The following is a 27,439-nucleotide window of genomic DNA, read 5'->3' as shown; positions in this document are numbered from 1 at the left end:
AAATGAAATAAGGTCAGTGTGCGCGTGCAGTACGTGTGTGTGTGTGTGTGTGTGTGTGTGTGTGTGTGTGTGTGTGTGTAGTAGTAGTAGTAGTACGTGTGTGTACTGTACGTGGGAATCCCACCACAGCTCATCTGGTTTTCACATTAGTGGGCGAGAGTGGAACATTAAAATATTCTCATTCGGGACTTTCTTTAACGTTCAGGATCCAAAACTGTTTCCATGAGCAGCAGCAGAACCAAACACCAGGAGGGAGGTGGAATGAAAACTCTGTTAACCCCTTACAACAGGTAATCTGCTCATGAGACTATGATGCTTCCTTTCATATTCCTGCATTCATGAGCTTAAAGATTATGATTTCTTTTTAACATTTCAGCTCCTAGCTGCTGTAATTTATTGACACCAGTCCAATAATCTCCCCTCCCGGGTCTGTGCACTGTCTGTGAACAGGAGAGAGACAATAAAATCCTTTCGGCCATTCATCAAGCTGAGCTGGAGCAGCGCAGAAATGTTGGAGCGGCCCCAGAGCCTCCGGCTGCACACACACAGCACATCAGCTCATCCGAGGGTCCGCACTTCATCTGAGTCCGGTGTGAAGGGGCCGGGTTCTGGGTCAAATGTCTCCAGAAGAGCCGCAGCTGAACGGACCACAGACACTGACTGCAGCTACATGAGGTACGAGGTTTGATTCTGCATTCTCTGCACGGTGTGAACTCTTTATTTTAATTCCTCTGTGCTACTTGAGTAACATCTGTAATATAACTTGTCTAATAAAAGCTTGGAAAAGTCATTATGTCCATTAGAATGTTCTCTACATCCACAGATGCTTGTACTTAAACTCTATTTCTTTACATAACAGGCTATTTAAAGTTGTTTTTAAACTTGCTCATTAGTATTTCCATGTGTTATTCTGGATTTATTTGATTCTACCAGCCTAATATTACAGTTTCTTATATCAAGTCCATTATATCTTAGGACCATAATCATTATTTGAGTAAATTAAAGTGCTGTCATTATGAAAGAGCAGTCAGGGTGTGGTTAATAGGAAGTGTAACAGCAGCACATAGAGTAAAACAGTTAAATCTTATGATACAGACAGATTGTTTTTGCTTATAACAATCCATATTTTTGCCTCTGTAAGAACTGGAAATGTTGCTGAGGGGAAACGTGAGGAGCGGAGCGGTGCTTTGCCTCCTGCTGCTGACGCTCGCACACGAGGCCACGAGCCAGAGACACAAGTCAGGACGCAGGAGCGACTACAAGCTGCACAACGACGAGGGAGGACATGGTGAGTCTCTATAAATGTGTTGTGGGGGGGAGGGGGGAGTTGTTAGTCATTGTATCCTGTGGGTGTAGCCGACTGCAGGTCAGAGGATCAGATGTTCACCAAACAACCAGAAGTTGGACAATTTGACTCGCTTTTTATACGTTCAGGCTTCTTCTCAGAACTTTAGAAGGAGTCAGAAAAGTTGTGAAGTAGCTTTGAACCTCTCAGTGAAAAGCTTAGGTATAGATCTGAAGTCTTCAGAGAGATGAAGTTATGATGTTTAGTTCATAATAAAATTAAAGATCTCGGGGGAAACAAGTGACATTTTCTGATTTTCTGGAATAATGAAAGTTGTTATTTTTGTGGACATCAGAGTGAAGAGAAGGAGTTAAATGAAGTCTTGTTGGCCTTAGCGACCCCCAGTGGTAATATCAAAATATGAAATTATGTTATTCATTTGGTTCATTAGTCAAATGAACAAAACCCGTTCACCCGGTAACAAACACATATTAGTAAAGAATGTCCATCACTCTGTCTTGAGGTCAAAGTAAGAACAATACTGAAGTCGAATATATTCAATTTGATAAATCGTGGTTGCTCGACTTCAGATCAGAAAATCAATTAATTGTTTGAATTCTGCAACATGTTGCTATAAAAAAACTTAAAAATATTGAATATCGACAAGAAATATTAGATCTATATCAAACCACCAAGGTAGCAGCACTGGTCTGTGAGGACAAACTGGTAGAAACCCAGAAGAAGACATTGGTCATAGCCCTTCTCCAGATACTTGTGTCTTAGTGGACACTACTGAGACTCTGAGAGTCAGTCTGAAGTGTCCTGGTCCCTCAGGTCCCTGCTCCCTGGAGGTGGTCTTCATCGTGGACAGTTCTGAGAGTGCAAAGACCATCTTGTTCCAGAAGCAGAAGAACTTCGTCCTGAGCTTCAGCACCAAGCTCTCCACGCTGCAGGCGCCCGGCTGGACGCTGCTGGTGCGACTGGCCGCGCTCCAGTACAGCAGCTCCGTGTCCGTGGAACAGCGCTTCTCCACCTGGAAGGACCTGGACTCCTTCCAGGGCCGGGTCGGCGCCATGAGCTACATCGGCCACGGCACCTACACCACCTACGCCGTCACCAACGCCTCGCAGCTGCTGGTGCAGGAGACGCCGGCGGACAGCGTGCGGGTGGCCGTGCTGATGACGGACGGGGTCGACCATCCCCGCAGCCCCGACGTGATCGCAGCTGCGGCCGAGGTCAAAGGTCACGGCATCAGGCTCTTCGCGGTGGGCTTGTCGGACATCGCCCAGCAGGGTCCGAGCGGCGCCAAGCTCCGGGCCGTGGCCAGCGCCCCGGCCCAGAGGTTCGTCCAGAGCCTCCTGGACCCTCAGCTGGAGGAGAAGCTGCTCAGGGAGATGGTGAGTGGAGGGACAGGGGGGGTTCCTCTGTATTATTATTATTATTTATTTATGATCATCTTGCAAAGAAAAGCTAAAAATCCTTGTGTCTAAATCTGTGATAAACTTTGATAGTTTCTTTCTTTCCTTCAAGTTTAATGCAAATCTTTAACAATAATTTTTTAATAATCCTACTGACAAACAAACCAACTAGAGTATCCCTCAGTAGAGCACATACCAGTGTGAAAGCACCTTATGAAACCACATTTAACTTCACTAGACCCAGTTTTTATTTGGATCTGCACTAAATTACACCTACTCCTAAAATATCAGTCCCTTTAAAAAGCCTTTTTTCCTCAAAACCCATTATATGTATAAGAAATCAATGAAAATGTTAAAGAACACCTTATCTCACAATGATAAAAGAAGAATAAAAACAAATCTGTCCCCAGATCTGGTTCTTCCCTGATCAATAACACATCCTCACACTTAGTTTCATGAAAATCTGTCTTTTCGTGGTCCTGCTGATTAATAGACAGACAAACAAAAGCAGAAGAAAACATCCTTGGCCGAGGTTATCAAATCTAAAAAGTTAGAATATCTTGATAATAGCTTCTTACTCATTTTAAGCCGACGCTGACCACCACAGGCAGAAGAAGCCTCAAAAAGATTGATGATAGATCATCATCTAGAAACTGCTTCATTGATTTTAAACCAGGTGTCAAAGATGCTCAAGAGTCTTGAGCCTTGAATCATAATTACATTTCACAATCGGACAAATCCCTGACGACAGCAGCTGTTGTTTGCTTGGATTTAAAACCATGTTCTCGTCTCCTCGGCCCCTCACGTGGTGGAGAAGCACCGATCATCAGAGCCAGCAGCGTCTCCTTCAGGGTCTCTGCTCTGTGTCCTCACACCGGGGTCAATCCCCTGTCACAGAGTCGTGTCTGCTATCGGGGGGGCTCTTCGGGGGGGGGGCTTTCCTGCCTCCTTTGCATTTTCCACAATCGCCGAAATGTCAAATGTCTGCAGAGGGTCAGTGCGACTGGAATTCCTTTCCAGAATCCTGCTTTCCAGAAATGTGTGACGTTGCACACTCACTCTCACACAAAAAGACTGGATGTGTCAAGACAACATAAACTACACAAAAAACTACATTTTAAAAACAGTAAATGTATTTTTCTGTCTCTTAATTACTTTTGTGGAATCTGTCATTAATCTAAGAATTTGTGATTTTGTTTTTCCAGGCTACAGTCGCATCAGAAGGAGTAAGTCTGTTAAATCCGTGAATTTAGCATTTACTTAAACTGTAATTATTGAGTGTGAATTGTGGTTGTGCTGACTTTGTGTTTCTCTGTGTCAGTGTCCACAAACCCCGGTGTGTTTGTGTGAGAGAGGAGAGAGGGGCCCTGCTGGAAGTCCGGTGAGTTATTCAGAAATAATTTCCCAAATTAGAAGATACAGATTTTGTCCCGGCTGCTTTCTTTTTATTCATAACGAACATACACAGAATTATCTCGTCTAAAATCTTCCAACCGAGGCTTCACCTGAACTTGACTTTGTGATTCCAGGGCAGGAAAGGAGACCCCGGCCTCAAGGGCCCGTCCGGGGTCAAAGGAGCGAAGGTGAGTCGACACACAAACAAACACAAAGACACAAAATGCTTTTGTGTTGGATTCTGTTTGCAGCTCTTTGTAAACCTGTGTCTCTTCATCAGGGGGAATCCGGACTGAGCGGTCGACCAGGAAGTGATGGCCCAGAGGTGAAAGTCTTTTTCTTCCCTTTCGCTCAGATACGATGACGTAGCCTCACGTTGCAGCAGATTGTTAAAAGTGTTTTCTCCTCCTCAGGGTCGATCAGGGTACAAGGGCAATAAGGTGAGAATCTCCTCCAACTACACGTTTAAATCAAGTGATAAAACCGTAGAAAATGTGTCTATCATCACGTTTTGTGTTACAGGGCGAGAGAGGAGACTGTGGCACTCCAGGGACAAAGGGTGACGCTGTATGATCTTTAGCGACTAAGATATGAATTCATAAATATCACACAGACTTTTAACCTCATAATAAAATAATCTTCATCTTGCAGGGACCCGAGGGAGTTCCAGGCCCACGAGGCTCACATGGAGAACAGGTAGAGTGGCTGTGTGTCATTTTTCTATATTGAACAGAAACAATTCAGATTATAATCGTCTGTTCTGATAATTGTATGGGCTAAATGCTAAATATACAGCATCGTGTTGATAAGTGGAGACACGTGTACGAAATCTAATGAGCAAAAACAAAGAAAATCAACGTCTCTCATCTGTAACAAGAGACGATGTTTCAGAACTTCCTCTTAATATCTCAAAGTCAGCTTGATATTATTAGTAATTCAAACTGTGGTTCAGGCAGAAATATGATTGTACACGTTCATGGTACCAGAGGATGAATCCTTCATCTACCGTCACCTTACAGTTCACATTTGTGATTTTGAGTAATATTAAAAGTTTTAAATTCCAGATTTTTGAATATTCAGTGCCTTCCAGCCGTCATCCCTCACATACATGAGCCTGTAGCTACTGTACGACACATGTCGAGATCACAGAGTACGTTCACGGGCCAATATGAAAAATGGAAGTGGAATTTGTCTCTTATTCAGCTGTGCACTAATGGAATGTGAATTTTGGATTATGGGTAATCCTGATACTCATGTGGCTATTGGAAGCAGTGAATCCAGGCTTGCAGGATATTATTCTTTTGCAGGAGCAGACTTTGTGTGGTGGGATTAGCGCAGCGACCTGGACCGAACAACTCTTCCTCCTCTGTGTCACTGGCACAGTGTCAGAATAACCTCGTAGTTGTGTGAGCGCAGCCTGAGAATCAAAGAACATGAAAGACGTGAATGTTTGTGTTAATCCTGTTGTAGTTTTCACTCAGTTGTGGTGCTTTGGTTTGGACCAAAGTCGTACAGCTTCATTTTTTTCATACCCGATGATATTTATAATATATGTTGGTCCTGGATATCCAACAGATATAGGAATGTTATGACTGAGTTTAAATTTGTTTTGCAGGGTTCACTGGGACCAGCAGGAGACTCAGGTCCTGAGGGACCAGCGGGACCTAAAGTAAGTTTCCCCAAAAGATTTAAATATCTAAATAAGGGACATTTCCAGGTCTGTTTTATATCAAACGGCTTCAATTGTAAACTGCACAAAACCTCATCACACTGAGATAAAGTCAACATACATTTAATACGAGATTACTACTGCAGAAACTGGCTGAGTTATTGTGATACTCACGACTTCTCACTAAAGTGTCATAGGATGAAGACTCAAAGCAGGGAAAGGATTTCTAAAAGGCACTAATTGATATGTTGTAGACTACTTGATAAAGTAATGCTACAAATACACAGGCAAATAAAAAGTCCTTTAACTGAAATTCATTAACCAACTTCCACAGTTACGGAGCATCCAGAGGAAGAAGGATTATATTTTATTTATTTGGGGGTTATTGAGTTTTTGTCAGAATGATGTTCTTCATTCTTCATTCACATGCAGCTCTCCTTAAACTCGTTCCCACACAACATCTGTGAATTTAATCCAAACATAAAAACGACCTTTAAAATGTGCCCAAGGTCAATAAGATGCCGAAGTGTCTCCGTCTCCACAGAGCGGCCATGCTGCTTCTTAACAAAGACGCCTTTATGCAGAGGAAATGAAATGTGATTTATATCACTGTCAGTAAAAGTTCACACATTAATCAAGTTTAAGCGAGTTTAAATAAGGAACAAAGCAACAATCTTTCTTTCTAAAAGGATTAAAAGATTGATTCAAGGCTATTTTGTCTGAATTGTAAAAGTTTAATTTATCTGAAGTTTATTTAATTACCAGTGGAGAAAATGTGGACGTTGCATGAAGAACATATGTTAAAAGCTGTCAACATGTACTGGTGTAACTTTATGATGTGGATGGATGGGACTCGGGTGGTGGCTGTAAATCTCTGTTTACTAGAACACAGGTAAAATAACTAATATGGTCCAAAAATCCCAAAACAAATGTTTAGTCTTTTCTTTGGCGAACATGCGGTTCTCTAGGTGTAAACTGGATGAGAACCTAAAGTGGTAAATGGTGACTATGGTCCAAATAACACAAAACAAACTCGGGACCTTTGGTTGACATGTGGTATTGCTATGAATCACTTGTGGCCCAGATCTGGCAGGAGCATGTGTGCCAAAATAATTAAGCCATGTTATGTCAACTAGTTTGCAGATGACTCTGCCCTTATCTCTCGTGAGGAAGAGATATGAATCAGACATATGATCTTACTTTCCTGTTTTATAAAACTTGTGTATTTGTCTCAGGGCGACAGAGGATTCATGGGAGCTGCTGGAGCACCGGGCGAGAGAGGGATCGGATTCCCAGGAGCCAAGGTGACGCTTTTATTTTACTTTTACGATTAATGTTTGTTTTATTACTTTAAATAAAAAAAACTATAGTCAAATAATCTTCCTCAAATCAAATAATTTGTCCACTTTCTAATATTTTCAATCAAAATGACTCATAAATTGTTTATAATTGGATCATTTGATAATTACAGGCTTTTATTTTGACATATTTGACAATTTCTCTCATAGCAAGATAATAGAAAATACTAAAAAGTGCTAGATGTTAAATTGTTAAACTGCCAAGTGTTTATAGTGGACAAATGATATGTGATTCTCACAGGGTGAAAAAGGAATCGATGGAAGACCAGGTCCTACAGGTCGTGTCGGGATCGGAGAACCAGGACTACCAGTGAGTGGAACTGGTCTATTAAAGGCCGTCAAACATGAGCGTGTTTTAAATAAAATCCAGTGAATTACAGATATAAAACATCTGACTGTTTGTCCCAGGGTCCTCAAGGACCATCTGCAGCACAAGGAAACCCTGGACCACCTGGAGAGGGGTTCACGGGACCAAAGGTGAGTCGGATCTCAGATAAACATTATGTGATATTGGATATGATGTAATATGAGACGACCCAACAACCTTTAACACCTGTATTCTAAGTTTCATCTCTAAAATGTTCTCTGCTGATGACAAACAGGACATCTGAACATTATGATTTGTTCACTTCAGGTGCAAATCAGAGCTCAGTGATTCAAAGAAATTCACATAACTGGTCTAAATGTGACTTTTGAAATATGCTTGAAACTGAGCTGTGTGTTCACTGGATTTGTTTCCAGGGGGATCGAGGACATCAGGGTCCCAGAGGCATCCGTGGGCTTCCGGGAGTTGGGGTCAAAGGTGACATGGTAAATATACTCATCCAGTAATTGAGGGTGGCAGCAGTGTGACGCATACAATCCTGCAGATACAGGTCAGGAGCTTCAGTTAATCTTCAAATATCAAGATGAGAAAATAATCTGATCCTGAGAGGAAACAGAGGTTGGTCGATGTCTGATCCACTAACATGGAGGGGGCAGGGTTTATGACCTGTTCTGCAACCTGCCACTAGGAGGCAATAGAGAAGATTTGGCTTCACCTGTGTTAGCCGTCATATGATCAATCGTTATTTACAGTCGTTGGTTTTATTCACTGTTTCTGATGCTGCAACGTTGTCTATTTTATCTTCCGGTTCATTTTTATTTTTTAAAACTTTTATGAATCTGTTCTCAGGGCGGCCGCGGACCTCCTGGGATTCAGGGTCCAGTCGGGGCTTCTGGTTCAGGACCTCAAGGAGAAAAGGTAAAAACTGGATGAGTACACATCAGACTGCTCTATCTGGTTTGAAAAATAAAGAAATGATCCAACTTCACCTTCATCTTCCTTCTCTCAGGGGGGTCAAGGCCCAGCTGGACCCACAGGACCCAGAGGAGCTCCAGGTATCGGAATAACAGGACCTAAGGTAATGCACAAGGAGGGTGGTGTCTATCAACTGGTGATTTTATCATCTGAGAGCAGATTCTGTGATTGACGTTCAGATGATTCTCTGTCTGATTGCCTCCAAATTGCTCTGAATATTTTATTGCATAAATACGCGGGTGAAACTCGGCTGATCTGTCAATCAGACGCCAGCGAGTTTGAATCAGAGTCTCAGTCACAGAGAAAAAAGAAAGAGGAGATGAACGTGTCTGTGTGAACGTTGTCTTCAGGGGATTCAGGGAGTGACGGGTGAACCTGGTCTGCCGGGCGAGAGAGGAGTGGGACAACCAGGACCGAAGGTAATAGACCAGAGCAGCACTGTTCACCAGAGGATGTCACTTTAAAAGTTTAGCAACATGGGAAATACATGAAACCATAGACATATATAAAGGCTAGATGTCTCGTCTGCGTTGCTGGCCAACGGAGCTGGACGTCACCACATGGCGGCCATCTTGCTAGGGGGCAGCGCGCTCACCCATAACATTGTGTTGGTAGTGGTAAATAACCATAACTTACTCAATTTTCAACCGATTTTGAAACGGTCTGGTTTGTTATAAACGTCAGAGATGTAGTTGTGACACTGCATAAATTATTACATTTTTTTTAGAAAATAACATAATTATTCATAAGTATGCCATATCTACATCTCTGACGTTTATAACAAACCAGACCGTTTCAAAATCGGTTGAAAATTGAGTAAGTTATGGTTATTTACCACTACCAACACAATGGTATGGGTGAGCGAGCTGCCCCCTAGCAAGATGGCCGCCATGTGGTGACGTCCGGCTCCGTCGAACGAGACATCTAGTCTTTATATATGTCTATGCATAAAACGCTCAAAGTCTCCCACAAACCTCAAAAAGTGTTAAATTAAAGTTAATTCATCAGTTTTGTCTCTAAAATGTTTTGGAAATGATCGATAAGCAGACGTTTAGATGAATCTCTCATCCAGACTAGAGACACAAATAGAGCCTGAATCTCTAGAACATTCCAGTGAGATCCTGCAGGGACCATTTGTTTCATTCAGGAGATTTATTTCCTTCTTCATCATCTCAGGGCGACCCGGGGGCCGAGGGGCGGGCAGGTATACCAGGTCAACTAGGAGAGGATGGAACCCCGGGACAAAAGGTAACATCACCCTTTAAAACCAGTTTCTCTCTCTTCAATAATAAAATAAATGCATGTATATATATTTCTCCACTGACTCATTGTCCACTGATGACAGGGTGACCTCGGGTTTCCGGGCCTCAGAGGACCTGACGGGGCTCCGGGTAAAGGAGCTCCTGGAAACAAGGTGACAGATATTTTATAATAATAATCATCATGTGAAAGTTGAACTCAAAGTTGTTTCTTCAGATGATGATTTGGAGGATTTTGTTGTTCTGCAGGGAGACCGAGGGGACCGGGGGGGCAGAGGTCTGTCAGGTGCAGTCGGTCCCGTGGGGCCGATGGGGTCAAAGGTTAGACCGTTCACACAGTATCTGAGACGTGAAGTGATGCTACTGCATCTGTGGAAGTGAAAAGCAAATTAACAAATAATGTCATCTCTGATCGAAGTTACGAACTTTAGGAGGAACAGAAACAGATTGATAATTTTCTATTTTCAATCCACATTCAGTCCCAAACTCAAAGATGATTATCTCTATATACCTAAGAAATGTTTGAGTTTGGGACTGAATTGGGTTTTTATAATTTTCTAGTTATTTGACATTAATGATTTTGAATTGTTTTCCAGGGGGAACCAGGAATAATTGGGAGAACAGGTTCGACTGGAGCTCCAGGACGAGGGTTACTTGGAGCCAAGGTGAGGGCAGAAGAAACAACAGGACTTCAACAAACAAACAGCAACTAGGTTTGGTTAATGGATCTACTTTATTTGTTCTGTCAGGGAGAACCAGGTCCACAGGGTCCAGCCGGAGCTTTGGGAGGACCAGGGATCGGTTTGACTGGACCTAAGGTGAGAGTCCGGTCTCATTCAGGTGTGAACCACAGATTCCCTGACGGTGAATAGTAAGTGTTGTGTTGTGGTCTTCAGGGCGACAGAGGAACACCAGGACCTGCTGGTTCCCCTGGACTCAACAGTGATGGTTTCCCTGGTTCTCCAGTGAGTATCAACCCACAGCACAGCCTCCTTCATCACTTTAAATCTCATCATCACCATCATGTCATTTTTTTAACCTCGGTCTCAGGGACTTCCGGGGCCTCCTGGGTTGATGGGAGAGGCCGGACCAGAGGGAGTTGGTTTACCAGGACCAAAGGTCAGAAGAACATTAAATAATTAAATGTGAGATCTGTAATAATGAGTATTGTTTATGGCTTACTTTGACTTCTCCAGTGATTTAAATTGCAGTCGTGCTGCTCAGATGCATCAACAGATCAGAGAGATTCTTTTTCCTGTGTTTCTCCAAAATTTCTCTTTTCTTCTGGGATAGAGAACGACGTAATTATTAGATGGAAAAGTATATTTTACAGTGTATATATATATATGGAGGTTTATCCTTGTTTTTATTGGCCAGAGCTTTTATGAAGCAGATCTTTTCTGTTTTCTGTCATTACCTCGCTAAGCTTTGACCCAGGTATAAGTTCTACTGAGTGACGTTCTAGTTGTGTATTTTTCCGTCTGTCCGATGTGAAATTATCATTTTTGAGATGTGAACAATCATCTTTAAACGTTATGTACAGGGGGACAGAGGACTGCCGGGACCCTCTGGACCTTCAGGGCTTCCAGGAATCGGTCTGATTGGTCCGAAGGTAACATGTACACGAAAAGCAACGACATGCATGTAACTCTGTAAAAAATCATACATGCGAAATCTATGAAACCTACATGAGTTTCCTCAGAGTTTTTGTCTTTCCTGCAGGGTTCAGTCGGTCAAATGGGACAAACAGGTCCACAGGGGTTAACTGGAGAGGGCGTTCAAGGACACAAGGTACGTCTGTCACCTCTAAAGGACAAAAGAGATGAACTTTGACCTCTGTTGGTTTCATCTTGTTTTATAAGTTCTCTCTCACGTGGTCTCTGCTCGATGTTTCCAGGGGGAGCCTGGATTTCAGGGCCTCCCGGGCCCCAGAGGTCCTACTGGATTGGGTGTGCAGGGGAGCAAGGTAACACAAACATTAATAAGTGATCAATATTATTATTATTTAACTAGAACCAAAACTGAACTGGTTATTTGGAAAAGAGGTTTTAACATTTAAAAAGTAAAATTGTCAGACTTAAGGATGCAAAAATAACACGAAATATAAAAGTTCTAATCACTGATGATCAGGAGGTTTTCAGGCGGAGTTTTACAAGTATGTGGATCTACATGGATTCTGATTGGGAAGACTTTTAAAATGTAGTTTGACATGATTTCTGTTCTCTCCACTCCTCAGGGCGACCGAGGCCTCCGAGGTGAGAAGGGCAGAGGGGGGGACAGAGGAACCGCCGGAGAACCAGGAACCATCGGATCTTCGGTACTGGATTTTGAGTTGTTTTATATATCGTAAATGGGATTTGAAACACCAGGTTGATTCTCTATATGAACTGTGCAGTCATCTCAGCTGCTGTCTGAGAGGAAACCACTTCTCTAACAGTCGTGTGATGAAGTTCAATGTCAATATGTCATAAATAACTGGTTCTGTCACATCACAGGGCCGAACGGGACAGAAGGGAGAAGCTGGACTCACAGTAAGTGTCAGGCATCGTTCAATAAGATGAGATAGTGTTCAAACAATCAATTGATATAGAAAATACTTCTTAAATATTATAATTTACTTATTTAGACTGTTTTATATTGAATTTGGACTCAAAAACAGATATAAAGATCTTACCTTAGTCTCTGGGATTATGGATTTATTTATTAGTTTGGAGAATATTAATATACATTGCAGCCTTAAAATAAAAATCAGTGATGAACCAGCTCTGAAAATATAACATTTGCCGTCTTTCACAGAGGGAAGAAGTCGTCAGAATAGTGAGATCCATCTGCAGTAAGTCTTCAATCAGAAGAGGATCAATGCTGCTGCTGAAGTTAAACATTTTCTCACATTTAAATCTGTAATTCTCAGTTTTAAAAAGTGATAATAAACGATGTCTGAATCTCAGGTTGTGGAGTGACCTGCCGTCAAACCCCCCTGGAGCTGGTGTTTGTGATCGACAGCTCAGAGAGCGTCGGCCCCGACAACTTCAACGTGATCAAAGACTTCGTGAACGCTCTGATCGACCGGGCCTCGGTGGGCCGGGACACCACCCGGGTCGGCGTGGTGCTCTACAGCCACATCACCACGGTGGTGGTCGGCCTGGAGCAGGTGGCCACCCCCGACCAGGTCAAGTCGGCCGTGCGCTCGATGACCTACATGGGCGAGGGCACCTTCACCGGCAGCGCCCTCCAGCAGGCCAACCAGGTGTTCAGGGGGGCGCGGCCAGGCGTGAGGAAGGTGGCCATCGTCATCACGGACGGTCAGGCCGATCAGAGGGACTCGGTCCAGCTGGAGACGGCCGTGGCCGAAGCTCGGGGGAGCAGCATCGAGACGTTTGTGGTCGGGGTGGTGAACCAGAGCGACCCTCTGTACGAGGAGTTCAGGACGGAGCTGAACCTCATGGCCTCCGACCCCGACAGCGAGCACGTGTACCTGATCGAGGAATTCAAAACTCTGCCAGGTGACAACTCCAATCATTGTGAAACCATTCAAATGTAACTCAATGTCATCATATCTATACATTAAGGCCTTGAAAACTTATTTTCTAAATCAGCTTTTGAGTTTGGGGCTTCAGGCGACACACAACCACACAGCAACTATCATATCAGCTTCAACCACCACCCACATTCTTCTGTATATTAACCATCACGTTCTCCTGGTGCTTCAGCTCTCGAGAAGAAACTGCTGAGTCGTATCTGTGAAGACGGAGAGAGACATTTGTTCAGCTCCATCCCGAGCTCCGGAAATCCTCCGGGAGTCCCTGAGACGTCCGGTAACGTCCGGGAGCCGCCGCACAGGACGGACACGGACACGCCCACCTTCACAGGAGACTCCAGGAGGGTGCAGATGGTGGTGAGGAGAAAAACCTTTGGAAAACTTGTTTTAAAACAACACTATGCAACTTTTCAAACCTTAAAGTAACACTATGTAACTTTTACTGAACAACAGCGCCCTCTACAGACAGATGCAGGGATGGTGGATAACACTCATGATCACCGGCTTCATATTTTTGAAGTTTCCTCCTGAACAATGGAGATAAACTCTGGTTTTTAATAACTTCTGAGTCTTTTTGACTGATCCACAATTCAGCTTCACTCTTCAACTCGCTGCAGCTGATTCTGAATCTGTGACTCTCAGTCAGATCTTCTCACAGGAGATGGAACCCACTCACCAGAGATACAGAGAACAGACGTTCAGGGAATGAAGGATGAAACTTTCTCCATGTTCACACTCACTCAACCATCAAACTAATATTGAAGCTGCTGTTTTAGGGTAATAAAGTGATCACATCTCATCTGTTCAGTAGATTAAAAGCCTCTCTCCTCTGTTCCAGCCCGGCGCTCCAGGCACTCAGCTCGACAGAGAAGCCGTCTCTCCTCAGAGACCGAAGCCGGACGCCAGAACCCCCACAGACACCCAGAGGGTTCCCTTCTTCGACTGGGAGCCTTTCAGACCAGTGACAGACCTCAAACCCTCAACCCACGTGGAGACCAACGGAGCCGCCGGGCCAGCCGGTCCCACTGTGAAGGCCCCCCCCGAGGGGCAGACTCCACCGCCGTCACCACAGCCCCCCCCTCTGGTGACCTCCGACACAGGTGTATCTGGTAAATACTGATGGAGGAGTGGAGATGTTTAGATTTATTCATTTTAAGTTGTCTGCACCAACACTTTTCAAAAAAATTTTGAGATGTTGAGACAAAGAGGTCAAAATTCGAATTCATTCATCGCTTGTGAACTCAAATCTGATACTTTTAGTGACCTTTTTCTAATCTGAAACATGAGGAAAGAAAAAGCTACCAATCAACCAGAGTTCACATTTTTGAAAATGTACGTATTTCCTCTTGTCGAGTGTTAAACAAGAAATTAGATTCCACTCCTGTTTTTATCCATGGATATAAAAAACACTTTATCTTGCTTGTATAATCCATACACAAATTGAGGAATAAAAACTTTAGGTTGCTCCAGAAAGTCTTTTAAATTCTCTAAATCCATCAAATCAAATGAAGTAATTTTACTGGAATTAAAGAAAAAATATTTTCTGGATTGTGTCACGAACATACAAATCGACAATAAAAGTTTTAAATCTCTCTCTTACTGTCATCAACCAAAACAGATATTTGAATGAAATGTGGGTCAAATAAATCAACCACTCACTCTTATTTCCAAGTTTGACACTTCTCCTGTCATCTCCAGCGGAGCGGTGCCTCCAGGTCCTGGACCCGGGCCCGTGTCGGGACTACGTGGTCAGGTGGTACTACGACGTCAACGGCAATTCCTGCGCCCAGTTCTGGTTCGGAGGTTGTCAGGGAAACAGGAACCAGTTTGAGAGCGAGAGGAGCTGCAAAGAAACCTGCGTGAAGGTCTGACCCGACGAAGACACGCCCACTAACGCTCAGACGAGACTCCAGATTTTATTGCAGCTACTTTGACAACGATAGAGATCAAACAGTTTCAGTTTCTTTCCTCTTGTGTGTTGTAAAGGTTTTTTTGTGTATGTAAAACATCTGTAAAGTTAAAAAGGCCCAAGTATTAAACGTTAAAGGGACAGAAAACGCAGCTCGTCAGGAGTTCGGCTTTGAAGACAGAGGCTGAAAAGAGGAGCTGCAGCGATGAGTCTGAGGAAAGTGATGTTTTCTGAACATTAGAGCATTTAAACATTTTAAAGTAATAACACTGATGAAGATCATGAACCTAAATATGAGTTGAATATGTCTCTTTTAAACAAAATGTGCCAAAGATCAAGTTATACCTTTTAAATAGTTTTTTCTCCTGCTGTCGGATGGATTTTTGTATTAATAGTGTGAACAAGTTAATGTGTTGACTAGTTGTGTAAAATAAAACCAAAACTCTTTAACCACTAACATTTCTATTTGGAAGAGTATCCATTTTGTATGATTCAATAATGTATTTTTTGTACTTAATGTCTTAATTTTTTTGATAAAGTGTACTGTCATTAAAGGACAAATAAATAAAGCAAATACACTTTTTTTGTAGTTTTGTTTGCAGCAGTTTAAACTTCCTGATAATTGAAGGCCTGAAAGAGGTGGAGCTCCGGCTGATGAGTCACTTCCTTCACCTCTGAGTTTCAAGTTGGACATGATGACGTGTGATTAGTGAGAAGAGGCGGCTCTCAGAACAGAGCATCTTCAGCTCCGAGGGTCTGTGCAGGTGGGAGACGTCTTCTCCTGGACCTCAGGGTCACGTCTTGAGGGAAAATGCAAATGGCTGCTGGTGCAGGTTGAGTGTGTCAGGTGATACTTTGCATTAGATGTAGGGTTGCAAAATTGCGGGAATATTCAAAGTTGGAAACTTTCCATGGGAATTAACAGGAATTAACGGGAATATACGGGAATTGACGGGAATTAACGGGAATTAACGGGAATAAACGGGAAATGTTGTGGGTAATTTATACTAACTGTGTTTACCTTCTCATATACAGACATAAATATAAACATTTTGTTGTGTCATAGGTTGATTTGAGCCCTGAGGAAACTTTGGGCACTTGACTATATGCTTCTGCATCGTTGTGCCATTCTTAACATAGGTCTTTGCACAGTATTTGCAAATGTACACAGCCTTTCCTTCTACATTGGATGGGGTGAAATGTCTCCACACATGAGAGAGTGCACGTGGCATTGTTCTGTAGAATAAGATGAGAAAAAAGTTTGATGAAATTGATGGATAAATGAATGGAAATAGGCTAGATGAACAGATGAACAATCCTCAATCAGCATGCTAATATATTTTCCCCAGTAATATCATGGAAACTTACCTGACTAGTCCTGCACACTACAGCAGGCCTCAATAGCCCTGCTTCCCAAAATTCCCGAGCCAAACTTCCCATGAAAAGTTTCTGGAAAGTTTCCGCCCCTTTGCAACCCTAATCAGACGTTACCTCCTGTTCACGTTCATGAAACAGGAGCAGGTGGAATGGAAACGCTGAAGCAGTAGAAAAATAGAAATTTAATCTTGGACTTGAATTCAGTATCACATTGGTTTTGGCAGAAACAGCAAGTAGGAAGCCGGCGTCATTTGTAGAAGACGAGAAAAGACGACATGATGATGTATCCGGGTTTCTGAGATGGATTCGGATCCTGCCCCTCGAACAGACCGAAGTAGACGACTGTGTTGGATTCAGATCCGCTCAAGTCCAACTGAGAGAGAACACAGACAGACACAGGATTAGATATTAGTTATTAGTTAAATAATAGTTATTTAAAGCTGCGTAATAACATGCACTGAAGTTGGGCTGCATGTGGTAACTCAACTGTCCAACCTGGATAATCTCCTGCTGCTTCTTTATATGTGAAAACAAACTCCGGAGAAAGTCTGGACCAAATTCTCAAGACATTTTTCTGAGTTCATGTCTCAAACTGGTCATAAAGACACAAACACCCATTCACACTTCTGGTTTCCAGTCGATCTAAGCTGCTCACTCAAGAAACGAGCTTCACATGAGAGAAACACGTGGTGATTACATCAAGAGTCTCTCTGGTCTATAACTGAATAATGAAGTGCTCCTTAATTCTAATGATCTTCCTTCACTCTCACTTCAGTCTGACTTCCATGTGTAGAGTGGCACTAGGTGACTGTGGTGACAGACCTGTTCGGTGATGTCCGCCCTCCAGGGGCTGACCTGGAGCCCGTCACACCAGCCCCCCCGCCCGTACAGCCACGTCCCGTGTTCGTTTGGCACCGCCCCCTCTGTCACCCGCATGGCGCAGCCCAGAGGAGAGCCTGGGGGTTCAGAATCAGGTTTATTGGCCAAGTAAGTTTGCACAAACAGGTAATTTGACTCGGTAAAGTGGCTCTCAGTGAGCTTACACAGAATACACATCACAAAACAAAACAATACAATACAAACAGTGAAAAAAACAATACAAAATACAAACAGTGCGACAGTCTAAGAAAAGAAGTGCAGGGATAAATATTAAACGGTGTGTGTATTACGGTTCCACCACAGGAATAACAAAAGAAGTCAAACGAAATGGACATTTAATCTGTGATTCAGTGACCAGGAAAAATGATACAAGCATAATTTGAACATTTAGGTTAATTATCAATCAAATATTTGCAGGATCCAGCTTCTCAAAGATTAGTATTTCCTGAAAATTTCTGTTTTACAGGTTTATAAATGGAAAATCTTTGGTTTTAGAGAATTGGCTGGAAAAACACAGAATTTAAAGACAATCAACTCAGGCTCTAAGAACTTCTGATATAAAATAATCACTATTTTCCGACTTCAAGATACTAAAAGATGAATTGAAAAAGTAAACAAGAGATTAATGACTGTGGACTAAAGTGGCCTCTGACCGGTCTTGATGATGTTTTCCTACACTTGACATCTATTGCACTTGTGTCCGTCCTGGGAGACGGATCCTCACGTGTGTCTCTCTGAGGTTTCTACATATTTTTACCTGTTAACAGGTTTTTTTTTTGTAGTTTGTCCTGACTCTTGTTGAGGGTTAAGAACAGAGGATGTCACACCATGTTAAAGCCCTATGAGACGAATTGTGATTTGTGAATATGGACTATACAAATAAAATTTGATTGATTGATTTGATTGATTAATGACAGTTAGAGAAACTGATCAAGTGATGAGATGGAGAAGCAGCTGAGATCAGAACCTGTCACTCGCCTGCAGAGTCAAATATACGAGTGTTGTTGAACGCAGCGTTGATCAGGAAGTGGTGGGAGGTCACACAGAATTCTCCGCAGCCGTTCTCGTCGCTGCCGTGACCCGTGATGACGGCGTAGAGCTCCACCTGCGAACAGACGGACACACGGCTGCTGAGTCGCTCCACAGAGGAGGGGGGGTGGGCACTCAACAGTCACTTATGGGTCTGTTACCTTCATGGCTGAGGGGGGGACGTGGAATTTGATTGGCTGGAATCGCTTGTTGTAGTTTTTGTCAAAGGTCCCGCCGCTGTACAGTGACATCACTCGGAAGGGGCGGAGCTTCTCCGTGTGGTTATCTGTGTCACCAAAGAGACAAATATGATATTTGACAACCATTAGATAAACTCATTGATTAATTGCTCGTGGGAATAATCAACCATTCATTCAATAATGAAAATAATCAGTAGTTAAAGCCCTATACGGAAATAATACAGTTTTATACAAATATAAATATTGATTTCTAACATTTTACTTTAAAAGTCTAGTTTAGATAGATAGATAGATAGATAGATAGATTACTTTATTCATCCCCGAAGGGAAATTAAGTCGTCATAGCAGCCGGTATATTTGAATACAATAAAATACAATACAATAGAATAACATAAAAAATATTGAGGTAGAAAGAATAAAAACAGAAACACAAGATAAATAGGTAGATAAGGTGCAGTGGCAAGATGATGGTAATAGTACTGATGATATGATGGTAATGTTATTGTTAGACAGTATATTAAAATAGTACAGTATATATAGCATAATATATAACATAATATATATTTATATATATATATATATATATTTATATATGATAGTAATTATACCAATATAATAGCAGTATATAGTAATAATGGCAGCAACAGTATATATAATAATAATAGTAATAATAATAATAATAATAAATACACCTGTGTATTGATTTTTGTGAAGATCGGTCAATGGGAACACCTTCCGGGGGTCTCGGGCTGTCTCGAGGGGCACCGTTGAGCCATTTTGCGACGCCCATTGAAAATTCCTTCAGAATACGTAAATTTTCACCACTTTCTAACTTTCTGCAAATTTTGGTAAGAAGTTGAGCATGTTAAAGCCCTCAAAAAGCCAATTAATTTGCCTGAATAATAATAATAATTAAAGCCCTCAAAAAGCCAATTCATTTGCCTGAATAATATTAATAATAATAATTAAAGCCCTCAAAAAGCCAATTCATTTGCCTGAATAATAATAATAATAATAATGAATAATAATAATAAATAACTGCAAATTTTGGTAAGAAGTTGAGCATGTTAAAGCCCTCAAAAAGCCATTTCATTTGCCTGAATAATAATAATAATAATAATAATAATTAAAAAAAAATCTGTCAGTCAGTTTTTATCTCCATCTTGTTGTGATGACACTCATCTCAATTTGAAGTTGATCCGATGAAAACCCTGGTACAAGTGTATCAAAGAAAAAATGTGGAATATGGCCAAAATGGCCACTAAATGCAAAATAGCAGGCTTCCTGTTGTGTTTTTCCAATTGCACCAAGAGACTTTTTTGTTTGTCTGGTCATGATACACCTGTATATCGATTTTTGTGAAGATAGGTCAATGGGAACACCTTCTGGGGGTCTCGGGGGGTCTCGGGGGGCACCGTTGAGCCATTTTGCGACGCCCATTGAAAATTCCTTCAGAATATGTAAATTTTCACCACTTTCTAACTTTCTGCAAATTTTGGTAAGAAGTTGAGCATGTTAAAGCCCTCAAAAAGCCATTTCATTTGCCTGAATAATAATAATAATAATAAAAAGCCCTCAAAAAGCCATTTCATTTGCCTGAATAATAATAATAATAATAATAATAATAATAATAATAATAATAAATATCGATTTTTGTGAAGATAGGTCAATGGGAACACCTTCCGGGGGTCTCGGGGGGTCTCGGGGGGCACCGTTGAGCCATTTTGCGACGCCCATTGAAAATTCCTTCAGAATACGTAAATTTTCACCACTTTCTAACTTTCTGCAAATTTTGGTAAGAAGTTGAGCATGTTAAAGCCCTCAAAAAGCCAATTCATTTGCCTGAATAATAATAATAATAATAATAATAATAATAATAATAATAATAATAATAATAATAATAATAATAATAATAATAAAAATAAAAATGTTTAAATAGAAAATAAAATGTATATATCTAAAAAATATATATATAAAATAAATATATACAGGAGCAGTATCAAATGTGATTCAACTTGTAACAAGAATAATATAAAATTTTTAGGGCTGCAAAGCAGCACTGGGTGGGCCCGAGCACATCCATTTTGAAGCGTTGCATGCTTTTTGTCTGAAAAAACTAAAATAACCAGTTCTGAGAGAGAGAGACGTAACCTTTGCAAAACATAAAGTTTCCTTTGATCTAGGAAGACTGAAATCAAAGGATTCATGGTCCATGTATGTCCGCGTTACAGAACATCGTGTTTTAATGGCGTGTAATCAAACTTTGACGCCACGCCACGGTCACACCGTGTGATTAAAAAAAAATCCGTCAGTCAGTTTTTATCTCCATCTTGTTGTGATGACACTCATCTCAATTTGAAGTTGATCCGATGAAAACCCTGGTACAAGTGTATCAAAGAAAAAATGTGGAATATGGCCAAAATGGCCACTAAATGCAAAATAGCAGGCTTCCTGTTGTGTTTTTCCAATTGCACCAAGAGACTTTTTTGTTTGTCTGGTCATGATACACCTGTATATCGATTTTTGTGAAGATAGGTCAATGGGAACACCTTCCGGGGGTCTCGGGCTGTCTCGGGGGGCACCGTTGAGCCATTTTGCGACGCCCATTGAAAATTCCTTCAGAATACGTAAATTTTCACCACTTTCTAACTTTCTGCAAATTTTGGTAAGAAGTTGAGCATGTTAAAGCCCTCAAAAAGCCAATTCATTTGCCTGAATAATAATAATAATAATAATCATTACAATTTCAATAGGGTCTCACCAGACACCTTTGATGTCTGTGCTCGGGCCCTAATAATAATAATAATTATAACATGTACACATATTCATATAAGTCTATATACACATATGTGTATATAGACTTATATATACAAAGAATATACAGAGAGTATGATATAATATATGATATATAGTGGAGGTATAAATATAAGTATTTGACTATACAATAGATAATATAATATACTATGAGTGTAAGAATATGTAGACAGAGTGTGCAAAAGACAATATTATTGTATAAAATGATATATAATATCAATATGGTTTATATTAACACATATCAAACTCACAGTTTTTTATTTTTATTTAAGCCATGTTTGTTTGTTTTGTTTTGTATTTGTTTCCGAGTGTCCTTGTTCCAGACGAGTTCCAGTAACTATTCACATCTGTTCCTTCCTGCAGAGAAATTCCTGCTTCCTGCTTTTAAAGAAAGACTGGAGATGCTTCCTCGTTATAAATAAACTAAACAACCTGTTCACCCACAAACATCGTGAATCGCTCTCAGGATCCGAACCTGTGTGATTGCTGGCGCTGAATCTCAGGTTGAGGGAAACGATCCAAGGCATCGCCCACGGCACCGTCTTCATGGTGAAGGTGCACGTGTGGCTGTCCAGCAGCGGGATGAGCGGAGACACATCTGTGAGCCAGCGACCGATTCCTCTGTCAAAACAACACAAACACACTCATATACATCAGATTAGAATATCAGGATCCAGTCATTTCTAGGGACGGGAATCGGCAGGGACCTCCCGATACGATACTATCACGATACTTAGGTGGCGATACGATATGTATTGCGATTCTGTAAGTATTGCGATTTGATATTACGATTTCCTGGGATTTCTTTTGGTTATTTTTTTTTTAAATACTGGACCATGGAAAAATGTTGAATCATTCCTTCAAATACAACACAGTCAAATTCACTTAGAGCTTTACCAGTTTTATTTCAAATATTAACATTAACTTAATGACTGCCGGGCAGCCAGTAGAGAAAATAAATAAAAATGTTCCCTATCATTGTAAAGCCCCTGTCAACTGCACACAAACTGACAGATTAAGAAATGTAAGCCACCTAGGCTACTTTTAAACAATAAATAAAAGGTAAATTAAATAGAATGAATAAAAGTTTACTTAAATATAAACTTTGAAATAAACAAAAAGTAGACTATTGTTGTTTGCATGTAGGCGATGCAAAGCTAGTGCTTGGGTATGTTTAGATTCTTGTGCAAAAACAAGAGCTGGTCAACATGCTCTGGGGTGATGTTGCTCCCCCCATATACCCCCCCCGGTATAAACCAATAAATATGTTTTAAAAAATAGCTCAGTGTTACATCTAGGTGGGCATCGAACCTGCGGAAGGCGGTGATCCAGCGGCTCAGCTCCATGTTGCAGTACGGGCCGAGGTGATCGCAGCAGACGAACAGCTGCACCGTGTGATCCCAGTGAGCGCAGGACGAGTCCCTGCTGCCGGGACACGACAGGGACGCGTCCAGCTCCAGTTTGTCAAAGTCCAACGAGCCTGCAGAGAAACACAACGTTCAAAACCCATATCACACACACACACACACACACACACACTCTGCTGCTGAGGTCACCTGACGGCAGCTCGACTGCAGCCACCGCTCCTTTGTCTCCCTGCATCTGGACTTTGTCGAAGACAGAAACGACCTCGGCCGGAGTTTGAAGTTTGTCCTGAAGATCTGAAGAGAAGTCAAACCTGTGGAGGGGAACAAATACATTTCACATACATGCATGTAAAGTTTTAAAAACAAATTTGTATGATGGTTTTGTGCATCGTTCAAATAATCAGGATGCTTATTAGGATTATTGTTACTCTTTGTGTCAGTGTTTGAAGTTAAAAACTAAATTTTAAGATTTGGAAACTAAACCTTTTTCAAGAAATGATATCTAACGAGTCTTTGTCTAGTTTCTAACTTTATGTTGATCTTCATAAACACTTCCTAGTTTCCTATCTTGATAGTCCTGGACTTTCCCCTCAGGAAATAACCCTTCAGCATCTGAAGTTCCTCTGATCAGTCAAGTAAATTTTTAGAGATTGTCTCCATGAAGGCAGAGAACAAGAAAACAACAATATTTTAATTTGAGGAAACCACAGTTCCCAAAATATCATGTCTTCATCATTTGGTCTTTCACAACCCACCATGACCCAAATGATAAAAGCTGCTACACTGCACAACTAAATATTTTTTTTTGAAATACATTATTCTATTTTTAATAGAGAATATATATTCCTGAATACTTCTGAATAAAGAAATAACAACTACTCGTGTGCAGTTAATTTAATTTAAATGTAAGTGAGACACCGAACAGCTCATGTAATTTTCCTAATTATTTTCTCCTATAAAATGAATTCAGATAAATGGATGTATATCTTCGTGTTCTCACCACTGCGCCTGCCAGTTGATGAAGCTGAAGGTGGGGTAAAGAAACCAGCCCATCTCCGCCAGCGCCCCCTGTTGGTCAATACTGATGAAGAAGTTAGGAGATGGGGTCGTCTGGAAGGACACACTGACCTTCTGTCCAAACCTACAAGACACATTAAGAGTCATAACCATAGACATATATAAGGCGTGTATAAGGTATATAAGTTATAAGGTGTTTATATATGATATCTATGGTCATAACTACCAAACAAACAAAATCATTAAAGAAGAAAACAGACAAAGTGTCTCAAGAGACTTTAAATCGGTAGAGATGCTAGTTTTCACTCAGACTTGAGAGAATCTCTACTTTAACCTTTTAGAAAGGAACAGTTAATCTACGTTAAGCATCAACATCTGGGGGTTTAATCCCGACAGTGAGCCGCTCTCACCGGAGCGCCTGAGCCACCGACGGCTCCAGGTGCACCATGGCAGCTGTGATGTTCAGAGGAGAATCACATTCATCCTTAACACAGTTCATGTCCTGGATCGGGTTTCCAGGGAGGGCGTAGACCAGCACTCCGGAGGCGTTGGATTTGGCCATGGACTGAACCTGGAGGGAGAAACAGCCACGAAGGTGTGATGGTGAAGAATTCATGTGCAGGCAAAGTGTTTAAAACATAAGGGTCGTCAATTTTATAGTTTTAGTCATTTTTTAAGCAAAAATGTCAAATGTTTGTTGGTTTCAGCTTCTTAAATGTTAGGATTTGATCAACATTATATTGAAAAATAAATTGATTTAGAAAATTGTAGATTAATCACTAATAAAAAATGATTATTTGTTGCTCTCTTTGTATATAAAATGATATAATAATATAGAACAGTGGTTGCTGGATATTATTTTGCTGAACCTTGTAAGTCAGCGTCTGAACAAGAATCAGAAACCCGTCACAGACCTTAGTGAAGAAGGAGCAGTTTCCCTCGGACACCCAGGCCACAGCACCGGCCACAGATGAGGAGGGATCACATCCGTCTCCTGCATCCGTCAGCAGATACGACCCCTGACCCCAGCGGGCCGGGAGCCAGTCGTACCTGGCGTTCAGTCGCTTGATGATCACTGGCATGTTCCACCCTGTGAGATCAAAGTACAGATATCTGCCCGAACGTCTTTGTCTCTGTTCAACAAGCGAGTCAGAGAACAGGAAGCTACAGTCGGCGTTCTTACCCTCGGAGGTGAACACGGCCTGGGAGAGGCCACAGTTGTGACCCGTGCAGCCCCAGTAGTACAGCACCTTAGGGATCCAGTTCCCCAGAGCAAAGACCGGCACTGGAGAGAAGTGAAGTCTGGACAGAACCTCCTTGTGACTGTGGACACCAGCAGGAGATACAAGAGGAGAGGATTCTGTTCACGTTTCATATCGACACTCACAAGAAGATGCTGCACGGAAATGAGTTTAAAACCTTTTTTGGTACTTTTTGAAATGCAGAAATACAATATACTTTAGAATATTATCTTAAATACTTGCAATTGTCAATAAAGCCGAAGGAATGAAGTAACTGTGATACATTTGACGTGATAATAATCAATATCAACTGAAATTAAATTATCTAGATTTGTTACACGAGATCAACCATAAAAAAACATATGCTCTTGTAACTATACACACATATACTGTATATACACATATATATACATATATATATATATATATATATATATACATGTGTGTTTATGTGTGTAGTTTTTTAATATAGATTATATAAATGTATTATATATATATATATAAATATTTAGATATATATCATGATTTTGTACTTTTCTAATGTTACATCTGATCATTTTGGAATCAGCTGTAACTTAATAGAGTATTTTTACACTGTAGTGTTGGAGTATACTTTATAATATAATCTTAAATACTCCATGAGGTCTATAGAGATGTATCCTAATAGAGTATTTTTACACTATGGTGTTGGAGTATACTTTATAATATAATCTTAAATACTCAATGAGGTCTATAGAGATGTATCCTAATAGAGTATTTTTACACTATGGTGTTGTAGTATACTTTATATTATAATCTTAAATACTCCATGAGGTCTATAGAGATGTATCCTGATAGAGTATTTTTACACTGTAGAGTTGTAGTATACTTTATTATATAATCTTAAATACTCCATGAGGTCTATAGAGATGTATCCTAATAGAGTATTTTTACACTGTAGTGTTGGAGCATACTTTATAATATAATCTTAAATACTCCATGAGGTCTATAGAGATGTATCCTAATAGAGTATTTTTACACTATGGTGTTGGAGTATACTTTATAATATAATCTTATACTCCATGAGGTCTATAGAGATGTATCCTAATAGAGTATTTTTAGACTGTAGTATTGGAGTATACTTTATATTATAATCTTAAATACTCCATGAGGTCTACGGGGATGCGGAGCAGCAGCTTGTTTCTCCCCCGGCTCGGCTCTCCTCCCCCGGGTCACCTGTCACCGGCGGCCCGCTGCAGCTGCTCCCTCATCCACAGAGCATCGGACACGGAGGACTCGTCCAGGGACAGGAACAGGACCTGGGCCCGGGCCGGCAGCTCCCTCACCAGGCTGAGCAGCGAGGACTCGGAGCTCCACAGACTCTCCAGGAACCCGGACCGGTTGGTGAAGGCGTGGATCACCAGGCTCCCCTGCACCGCTCCGGGCTGGAAGGAGAACTCTCCGGCCAGAGTCGGGACCCTGAACGCGGCAGCGAGGTCCCCCGGCTCGGGCCCGGCGGAGCCACGGGGACCGGAGGGGTGTCTGCACCCCAGCGGCACCGTGTTGTCCCTGGAGCCCGGGAGCTGGTGCTCAGCCTCGGCCAGGCTGATCTTCTGCCTCGCTGTCCCCGCATGATCCCCGGTCACATGAGCTGTCAAAACAAGGAGGAGGCTCAGCAGCGCGGAGCCTGAACGCACCGCGGACATGATCCTGCGCACAGCGCGGGGCCCTGAACTCACCACGACCACACAACTCCCTGCATTTGTTTTAAAACTTGATTATCTTTAAAACATCTTCATCTCAAATGTTTCAATAGCTTCTTAAACAACTTCCTGAATCCTCCTCTTCCTCATCTGATGCGGGAGCAGGACCTGCTGCGGAGTACGGCGGCTGCTGGGGGACAAACAGCAAACCCCCCACTAAGCGGTTTAACGCAAGAAAGGGATTTTTCGTTGGTTGCAGATTATGTTGTTAGCGGCCACTAGATTAGGTATTAATTTACTATAATACTACTACTACTACTACTAACACTGCTACCACTACTACTACTACTACTACAACTACTACTACTACTACTACTACTACTACTCATAATAATAATAATAATAATAATAATAATAATAATAATAATAATAATAATAATAATAATAATAATAATAATAATAATAATAATAAAAATAGAAGTTGATTTATTAAGCACATTTTAAACAACCAGAGTTGATCCACTGCTGAACCTTAAAAACAAAAACATTCGGAAAAGTACAATAATTTAAATCAAATAAAATGAATTGCTAAATAAAGTGACGTGAAAACAACCTCAAATAATTAAGACAAGTGCATCAGTAAAATAAAATGAATAGCTTTATAAGTGCAACGTTTGAAGCTGGTGATTTGAAGCAGGAGCT

The 27,439-nt window shown here is 41.4% G+C and overlaps 2 protein-coding genes across 2 annotated transcripts; one reads left to right on the top strand and one right to left on the bottom strand.

Moving 5' to 3' along the window:
• Positions 1-1,149: 1,149 nt before the first annotated feature.
• Positions 1,150-15,093, top strand: LOC133013496 (collagen alpha-1(XXVIII) chain-like). The gene is made up of 34 exons (XM_061080450.1): positions 1,150-1,288; positions 2,120-2,682; positions 3,909-3,929; positions 4,025-4,084; positions 4,233-4,286; positions 4,379-4,423; positions 4,512-4,538; positions 4,621-4,665; positions 4,750-4,794; positions 5,714-5,767; positions 7,003-7,071; positions 7,367-7,435; positions 7,534-7,602; positions 7,867-7,935; positions 8,300-8,368; positions 8,460-8,528; positions 8,776-8,844; positions 9,602-9,673; positions 9,771-9,839; positions 9,934-10,005; positions 10,281-10,349; positions 10,434-10,502; positions 10,581-10,649; positions 10,735-10,803; positions 11,228-11,296; positions 11,407-11,475; positions 11,582-11,650; positions 11,921-12,001; positions 12,180-12,215; positions 12,481-12,517; positions 12,633-13,187; positions 13,395-13,579; positions 14,061-14,331; positions 14,921-15,093. The coding sequence occupies exons 1-34, from the start codon at positions 1,150-1,152 to the stop codon at positions 15,091-15,093; spliced, it is 3,570 nt and encodes a 1,189-aa protein (XP_060936433.1).
• A 1,579-nt stretch (positions 15,094-16,672) lies between these two features.
• Positions 16,673-26,894, bottom strand: LOC133013498 (uncharacterized). Its single transcript, XM_061080453.1, has 12 exons — positions 26,271-26,894; positions 24,998-25,137; positions 24,729-24,904; positions 24,225-24,385; positions 23,798-23,938; positions 22,987-23,108; positions 22,742-22,910; positions 21,906-22,051; positions 18,578-18,702; positions 18,366-18,492; positions 17,331-17,464; positions 16,673-16,881 (listed from the first exon to the last, which is right to left on the bottom strand). The coding sequence occupies exons 1-12, from the start codon at positions 26,738-26,740 to the stop codon at positions 16,756-16,758; spliced, it is 2,037 nt and encodes a 678-aa protein (XP_060936436.1). The 5' UTR covers positions 26,741-26,894; the 3' UTR covers positions 16,673-16,755.
• Positions 26,895-27,439: the final 545 nt, after the last annotated feature.

This window comes from Limanda limanda, chromosome 11, assembly GCF_963576545.1.
Source record: "Limanda limanda chromosome 11, fLimLim1.1, whole genome shotgun sequence".
NCBI classification, from domain to species: Eukaryota; Metazoa; Chordata; class Actinopteri; order Pleuronectiformes; family Pleuronectidae; genus Limanda; species Limanda limanda.
The sequence above is the reverse complement of the archived record's forward strand: the minus strand, read 5'-3'. Positions and strand labels throughout refer to the sequence as shown.

Bases quoted from the DNA above. Each gene is read 5' to 3' on its own strand.
- LOC133013496 (XM_061080450.1), top strand. From the start codon at position 1,150: ATGTTGCTGAGGGGAAACGTGAGGAGCGGAGCGGTGCTTTGCCTCCTG. The intron at 7,072-7,366 runs GTGACGCTTTTA...TGATTCTCACAG, and splicing joins TCGGATTCCCAGGAGCCAAG to GGTGAAAAAGGAATCGATGG. The intron at 8,529-8,775 runs GTAATGCACAAG...CGTTGTCTTCAG, and splicing joins TCGGAATAACAGGACCTAAG to GGGATTCAGGGAGTGACGGG.
- LOC133013498 (XM_061080453.1), bottom strand. From the start codon at position 26,740: ATGTCCGCGGTGCGTTCAGGCTCCGCGCTGCTGAGCCTCCTCCTTGTT. The intron at 22,052-22,741 runs GTTCGATGCCCA...TTGTTTTGACAG, and splicing joins TGGATCACCGCCTTCCGCAG to AGGAATCGGTCGCTGGCTCA. The intron at 18,703-21,905 runs GTTCGGATCCTG...TTGGTGACACAG, and splicing joins CAGCGCCAGCAATCACACAG to ATAACCACACGGAGAAGCTC.